General features: G+C 39.4%; 1 protein-coding gene across 1 annotated transcript; it reads left to right on the top strand.

The window, feature by feature from the left end:
• The first annotated feature begins 365 nt into the window (after positions 1-365).
• Positions 366-1,858, top strand: LOC107579586 (POU domain, class 3, transcription factor 2-like). Its single transcript, XM_016265402.1, has one exon. The coding sequence runs from the start codon at positions 540-542 to the stop codon at positions 1,554-1,556; it is 1,017 nt and encodes a 338-aa protein (XP_016120888.1). The 5' UTR covers positions 366-539; the 3' UTR covers positions 1,557-1,858.
• Positions 1,859-7,815: the final 5,957 nt, after the last annotated feature.

A 7,815-nucleotide genomic window follows, 5' to 3' on the forward strand; every position in this document is an offset into this window, starting at 1 on the left:
TATATATATTATAAAATGTATATAAAATGCATTTTTGTTTGTTTATTTACCTTTTATTTGAAATACTTTGGGCCTACGCGACATATAATAAAAACGGTTATAAAAATATATATAAAATGTTTTCATAAGCTAGTTTTCACGGATAATATTAAAAACTATTTTATACCTTTTTGGACAAAACACTCATAAAATAACCAATAATAACTAAATTAAGCCCAAATTAATTATTCAATTCTATTGGAATGACTATCATATAAGTAACAGCTTAAGAAAAACTTAACGAAAGCCAGGCTGGATACCTTTGGAGCCCTTTGCGCCCTGTCACTGCTGATTCCTCTGTGCTTGTTTTCAGGCGAGCGCAATGGGATGGGGCTTCTTGTCGAATATACTGTGACCAATGAACGCGCCGCTGCCACATCTGTCAAGCGCTTCTGACCAATAGAAAGCAGCGCAAGGCGGATCTCAGGTGCGCGCCTCTGCGTCCTCGCGGCTCTGGCGCGCTGGGGAGCCGCCTGTGGCACAGAGTAGCGGTGGAAACTATGGCGACCGCGGCGTCCAACCACTACAGCATCCTCACGTCCAGCTCGGAGCCCGGCAGCATGCAGCAGACGCCGCCGCCGCCGGCCTACAGGGACGCGCACAGCCTTCTGCAGAGCGAGTACACCACCCTGCAGAGCAGCGGGAGCACGCTCGGCCACGCGCACCAGTGGCTGACGGCGGCGCTGTCTCACGGGGGAGAGGGGTCGCCGTGGCCCGCCAGCCCGCTGGGCGAGCAGGACATTAAGCCGGTGGAGGAGCTGCAGCATTCGCCGAGGCAGGCGCATCTGGTGCAGCAGAGCCAACAGCATCACGAGGCGGGCGCTTGGCGCGCAACCACCATGCCGAGCATGAGCACCTCCAACGGGCAGAGCTTGATCTACTCTCAGCCCGGGTACGGCGAGCCGGGGATGCACCACGACGACCACCACAGCCCGCATCTGAGCGAGCACGGCCACCCGCAGAGCCTACACTCGGACGAGGACGCGCCGACCTCGGACGACCTGGAGCAGTTCGCCAAGCAGTTCAAGCAGCGCCGGATCAAGCTGGGTTTTACGCAGGCGGACGTGGGGCTCGCGCTGGGCACCCTCTACGGCAACGTCTTCTCCCAGACCACCATCTGCAGGTTCGAGGCGCTCCAGCTGAGCTTCAAGAACATGTGCAAACTCAAGCCCCTGCTGAACAAATGGCTGGAGGAGGCGGACTCCACCTCGGGAAGCCCGACCAGTCTGGATAAGATCGCCGCGCAGGGGAGGAAGAGGAAAAAGCGGACCTCCATCGAGGTGAGTGTCAAAGGGGCCCTGGAGAGCCATTTCCTCAAGTGCCCGAAACCCGGTGCGTCGGAGATCAATTCGCTGGCGAACAGCCTGCAGCTGGAGAAGGAGGTGGTGCGGGTCTGGTTCTGCAACCGGCGGCAGAAGGAGAAGCGAATGACGCCCCAAAACGGACCGATGGCCGGGAACGAGGATGTGTACGGGGACGCCTCGCCTCACCACGGCGCGCAGACACCTGTTCCGTGAGAAAGAGGCGGCCTGAACATAATCGACTGTCTCTTTGTCCCGGTCACAAGCCCGCTCGGGGCGGACCGACGGTGATGAAGCGTCTCTGTGTGTGGCACCTCCGAGGGCGCGGAGCGCGCGTGGTGGCGCGAACAATATACGGGCACTGGCGCGAGAAAACACGCTCTGAGGCGTTACGCGCCGCGGCTGAACCTAAAGAGGGAACGTAAATATTCTTTTATTTAAGAGATTTCTTTTCAAGTCCGGGGATCTGTGAAAGCATCATATCACTTCCAACCGAAAGCTGTGAAAAAAAGGCGTCAGGGGCGCGCCATCTTCCCCTCATGACCACAAAAGGTTTATTACTGATTGAAATTAATCTGGTGCAGTCTGCTGTGCATTCTCTTACACATATTAATGGCAAATGCTTCATTATTATTATTATTATTACTATTTCCGTCACGATCACAAAAAGTTTAATACTCATTAAGATTGTGTCTGCATTTTATTAGCCTTTATATATTAATGGCAATAAATAACCTAATAATAATAATAAACTAAATATCTCTAAATTATTTAAATAAATAAAAAAATCTAACTACAACAACAACAACAATAATAATATGTATTATTATTATTATTAACATTATGTAGCTATATTAACTTATCTAAAAGTATCACTGTTAAATGCAAACGTGATCAATTCTTTAAAAGTCTAATTTCTGTCACAACAAAGGCTGCCAAGTGCTGCTGTGTGTCGTTCACAGGCAAAGCAGCCTGATTTCATGCAGATCACGGATTCACACTGCTGGTGCGAAACAGAGGCCTGAGGAAAACAGTAGAACCCAGAATCGCACAGTGCTGTGTATTTCTATAAATAATATTAAATGATACCAGCTCTTTATAAGTAACCACCCAATTGGGGTTTTCTTAACATTTTGAGTGAATTTCTATAAGAATGCACCAAAAGCGTCCATGATTTGAGACAGTGGCTTGTTTATTAAGATTTTTCCTCCTCTTAATGTAAACCATTTTTGTTTATTTACCCTTTTCTGGTTTAGGAAATCTAAAAGAAACCAAAACGGACTCGTATAATTTATGATATTTTATATGAAAGATAAAAACCAACCAAGTTTTTATTTCATTTCATTCATTTGTCTGGAAACGCTTTATATGGAAATGACAAGATTTAAAAACAACATTGACGACAATATAATAATAATAATATAGAGGCTAGTTGTTCTTGCTTGTAATTAACACCGATCAAGATTTTAAAACAAAAACGACAATATAATAATAATAATAATAAGAGGCCAGTTTTTCTTGCCCATTATTATTATAGTAACATTGTGTGAATTTGTGCGTCAACTAAATGTATACGCCTCAATATGTTTGTATCTGTTTGCTCTATTGTGTTTCTTGTTTATCCCAAATTTGTCTCTCTTTTTAACGGGAAATATTACACCAGCTGTGTTACAATGATTTGATGGCCTGCATCGAAAAACAAGGACATTGTGCGTGGATTTTTATTTTGAATTTTCTATGGCTCTGTGAATAGTACTTGTATATTTGTGCACTTAACCTGGCACTGCCAAAGCACAAGCTGTCAGTGTGCCCTATTGAGACCAGTAATGTCTTTGGTTTTGACAGAAAAATTGCACAGTTTTTAAACGCCTTTTGTCATTAAATGAATATGTTTTTATATAAAGAAGTGCCTCTCGTGAATCTGTGCCCCGCGCATGAAGATCCTCAAGATAAATGGATTCACGATTGCACACATTATTCGAGCATCAAGGCTGTTTGAATATAATGTTGCCTCGGGATGAGCTGATGCTGCAGCTCCATCGCAGCCCGTTGCAATTCCTTCGCTTCGATTTCTGCGTGCCCGTGGAGGCAAACGTTTGCCATTTCACTGGTAATGAAGACGGATCTGAAGGGTTCAAACGTGTCCAGAAACAGATCAGAGACGTGGCCTATGTGAATATTTTATGATGCTATTCTGGATCTAAAACTTATTTTTCAAAATTCAAACAAGCAAATTAAAATACAATCATGATAATAAAATAACAGACTACTGCTACAACATTAGTGAGCTGTTAATTCAAATATGCTGGTCTTTTCAAATATCATCGACCATTTCCTATAAATCAATTTCTTGCTCCAGCAATGTACAATTTTAGGAAAACGACCAAAACACTAAATGTCAATTTTATTTACTGTGTATTTATAATGAATAGTGAATCTTAGGGCCTTGGAAATTTTCACTGCCTTGAAAAACAGTAAAGCCGTGTGTGTGTGTGTGTGTGTGTGTGTGTGTGTGTGTGTGTGTGTGTGTGTGTGTCTTTTTTTTATTATATGATGGGGGTGGTATAGGTAAAGTTTCCTGTGAGGGGTAGGGTTGGTGTAGGGCAATAGAAAATACGGTCTGTACAGTATAAAAACCATTACGCCTATGGAGAGTCCTCATAAACCATTAAAACAAACCTGTGTGTGTGTTGTTTTGTGTTTGTGTGTGTTGTTTTGTGTGTGTGTGTTGTTTTGTGTTTGTGTGTGTTGTTTTGTGTGTGTGTGTTGTTTTGTGTTTGTGTGTGTTGTTTTGTGTGTGTGTGTTGTTTTGTGTTTGTGTGTGTTGTTTTGTGTGTGTGTGTTGTTTTGTGTTTGTGTGTGTTGTTTTGTGTGTGTGTGTTGTTTTGTGTTTGTGTGTGTTGTTTTGTGTGTGTGTGTTGTTTTGTGTTTGTGTGTGTTGTTTTGTGTGTGTGTGTGTGTGTATTGTGAGCGCCATCTACTGACGATAATATGAGAAAAGCAATTCTTAATGAAATTGAGATATTACAGTTGTCTATCCGTTTGCATGTTCTGTTCAGTCAAATATATTGTCATAAAGTAGCCTAATGGAATATGAGCTCGGGGGTGTATTTTATATATATACCGTTTCTAGTCACTCACCTTGCCAAGTGTGTTGTCAGTTCAGATGGTAGCCTACCTGTAGAGGTTTGCATAGGTTCGGTAACGTGCAAGTCAAAAGCCTCAAGTCATTTTATGTTGGTTGTGAATCATATTAATTCGATTTTTGTAGCGTGAGCATCAGGTTGTGTTTGAGAGAAAGTTCTTACCGTTGGAGAGTTGTTGTATTGGAACAGGTGGCACATAAAAACGTTGGATCAATCTAGCTTAAGGTTGAATATCAGCTTTTAAACTGAATTTAATTAAACTAAAACTATTAAACATAACAAACACAATAAAATGTTTTTATTATAATTTAGCTTTGTGACAATATATAGGCCTACACACTATATTGACATGATTTAAGTAGTTGTTCTGTAGCCTACAGAAATGAGGAAGTTTAAAAATCCTTCTAAATTATATGTAGGCCTATTAGTAAATATTAAGAATTAAGGAATGAACTGTAATCAGAAACCACACATACAACCAGGAACAGTTAATTTAATACAGCTATATTTCATGAAATATTTTTTAATCTTTAATACATTCGTCAGACAATTTGGGTTCCTTATGTTACAGTGACCATTAGTTCATGAACACAACCCCTCCCTCCCCAATATTATGTATAGCCCATAATAAATCCACCAGGGTCATGATACACACAACATAGCCTCTGTAATATGGCTCTAAAATCAGCAAACACATATAAAGAAACATGAGACTTGAACTTTTACCATTGCCTTTGCAATATTACTCCATCTTTGGGTTGCCATATTTCCATCACTTTTGGCATATGAGTGGGGCCGTATGTCTTGTGGGGAAAATAACTACAAGATTGTCATGTATGGATGATAAAACTAAAGCTCAACAAGGAACCGTTAAAAATTCATTTGCAATAGTCTGTAACGCTTGTAGTGAGTTTTTGAAGACCAGCCTTGAATTCTGGCCTAGTGAGCGTCATCTGAAATTCATTCAATATAATCAAAAAGAAAACCATACAGCTCTCACAGGAACTAAACAACTACAGATATTCATGAGAAACTCATTAAAAGTCAATAATAAGTCTTTTGCAATACTTTCAAAATATAAATTAAATCACAAGCGATAAATCAAAAAAGGTCATGTGGTCCAGGAATAACACATAGTACATACACAAAAAAAAAGATTTAAAAAAATATAAATAATTGTTTTTTAGAATCAGGCACAGTCTTAAATCAAGAACAATACAAACAAGCAAACAAACAAACATCTTAAGAAAGAATATGGTTTTACTCAAGACTGGCTGCCAATTTTATGACTTTGTACTTTAAAGGAATATTTCACCCAAAAATTTAAATTTGCTGAAAATTTACTCAGGCCTTCCAAGATGTAAATGATTTTGTTTCATCATCAGAACAGATTTGGAGAAATTTAGCATTACATCACTTGCTCACCAATGGATCCTCTGCAGTGAATGGGTGCCGTCAGAATGAGAGTCCAAACAGCTGATAAAAACATCACAATAATCCACACCACTCCAGTCCATCAGCTAATGTATTGTGTAGTGAAAATCTGTGTGTTTAAAATAAACAAATTCATCTTTAAGACATTTTTATCTTCAAACCATTGCTTCGGGTTAAAATATGAGTCCTCTATCAATAATATTGTTTTCTCCAAATTCACAAGACATTAATTGATATACTGGAGTGGTGTGGATTACTTGTGGATTATTGTGATGTTTTTATCAGCTGTTTGGACTCTCATTCTGACGGCACCCTTTGCAAGTGATGCAAAATTTCTCCAAATCTGTTCCTTTGGAAAAAACAAACTCATCTCTATGTTGGATGGCCCAAGGGTGAGTAAATCATCAGCAAATTTTCATTTTTGAGTGAACTGTTCCTTTAAGTCTTTGGAACACTTCAATAATTACTGGGACGCAAAGCTTTTATTTCTGATAAAGCACCAGTTAATTAACCTTATGTTTATTTAAAATCGCTTTTTCCTACAGAATTCCTAATAATGTTGCATTTGAACAAACATCAGATAAGTGCATTTGTATTTGGAGGGCGTAAAAATGGCGAGACACTTTCCATTCTTTCTAATAAGTGCTCTATGTAGACAGCATCTTAATGCAGGATTATGTTCAAGATATTAAATGTGTTTTTGTGGCAACAGGAATGACGTTTGTACGGCACAGCAAGATACAGATTATATCTCAATACGGAACAGAAAAACATAAGTCTCCTGTCCTGCATGTGTCATTCGTTGTGCATCGGCCCCTAGGAGATCATTCCTGCGAGTGTGTTCATGTGTGACGATGACTCAGTGACTCAGTCATGCAGCAGAGGGACACACACACACACACACACACATCAGCTGTCTGTCTCCATCTGTATTGTGTTATGCGTCTCCTGTAATGGCTGCATTTGAGGAACACTGCTGCATTACCAGGGTATTCTGTTCTATTCTGGTCCAGTGTTTTCTGTCGTAGTAAATAATGATGCAGCACACAGGAGGCACTCTTGCACAATCACAGATCCATCTGAAGTGTTTGCTGTTCGACAAACACAAGTGATGTTTTTAGCTACACATTCAGCACATATAACAGCTGCAAACATATATCTCGCATGATATAGATTTCAGTAGCATGGCTGCATTCAACATTTTCTTGGAACCTCAAACAAATAAATTATATAAATAAATCGTATTTATATATTCACCGTATTTGCTCCTATATGAATAATTCACCCAAAATCAAATAATAATCTGTCCATATTTAAACGTGCGGGGAGTATTGATGAGATATGACTGATATTAAACCATAAAAGTTAAATACGCCTCTAAATTATGAACATGATCAAAACTGTGCTGAAAAACCTGTTGGACACAATCTACTACATGCCTTCTGTCATCAGATTGATAGTTTATACTTTTTTTTAGTTCCTTTTAGTTTCTTTCTAATAATGTTGTGGTTCACGTGTGTTTTTGCTGTGACTGATTTTTACTAAATAAGCATAAAAATAACTTTTTTATTGTTAGTTATATTTCAAGATGAATATTTACTGGACGGAAGCAACTTAGGCTTACTTGATTATCCACACATCATTTTTTAGAAAAATCATGGTAAAATGTGAGTATCAAATATGATACATCAGGCTTGAGTGACAACTGATATTTATATGCATTTGATGTAAATAGTCTGAATAAAATTGAGCATGAGCTCCATATTCTCTTATATTATATGAGCCATACAAGCCAGATGTATCTAATATGATACTCCAAAAAAAGCAAACTTTTTAATTTATTTATTTTAAATTTTGACTAAATAAATGGTTCTATTAAAAAAAAAAAAAAAAAA

The sequence above is a fragment of the Sinocyclocheilus grahami genome, unplaced genomic scaffold (genome assembly GCF_001515645.1).
Source record: "Sinocyclocheilus grahami isolate Dianchi unplaced genomic scaffold, SAMN03320097.WGS_v1.1 scaffold33.1, whole genome shotgun sequence".
Lineage (NCBI taxonomy): Eukaryota > Metazoa > Chordata > Actinopteri > Cypriniformes > Cyprinidae > Sinocyclocheilus > Sinocyclocheilus grahami.

What these genes read in the sequence shown, in the direction of transcription:
- LOC107579586 (XM_016265402.1), top strand. Translation starts at nt 540, where the DNA reads ATGGCGACCGCGGCGTCCAACCACTACAGCATCCTCACGTCCAGCTCG.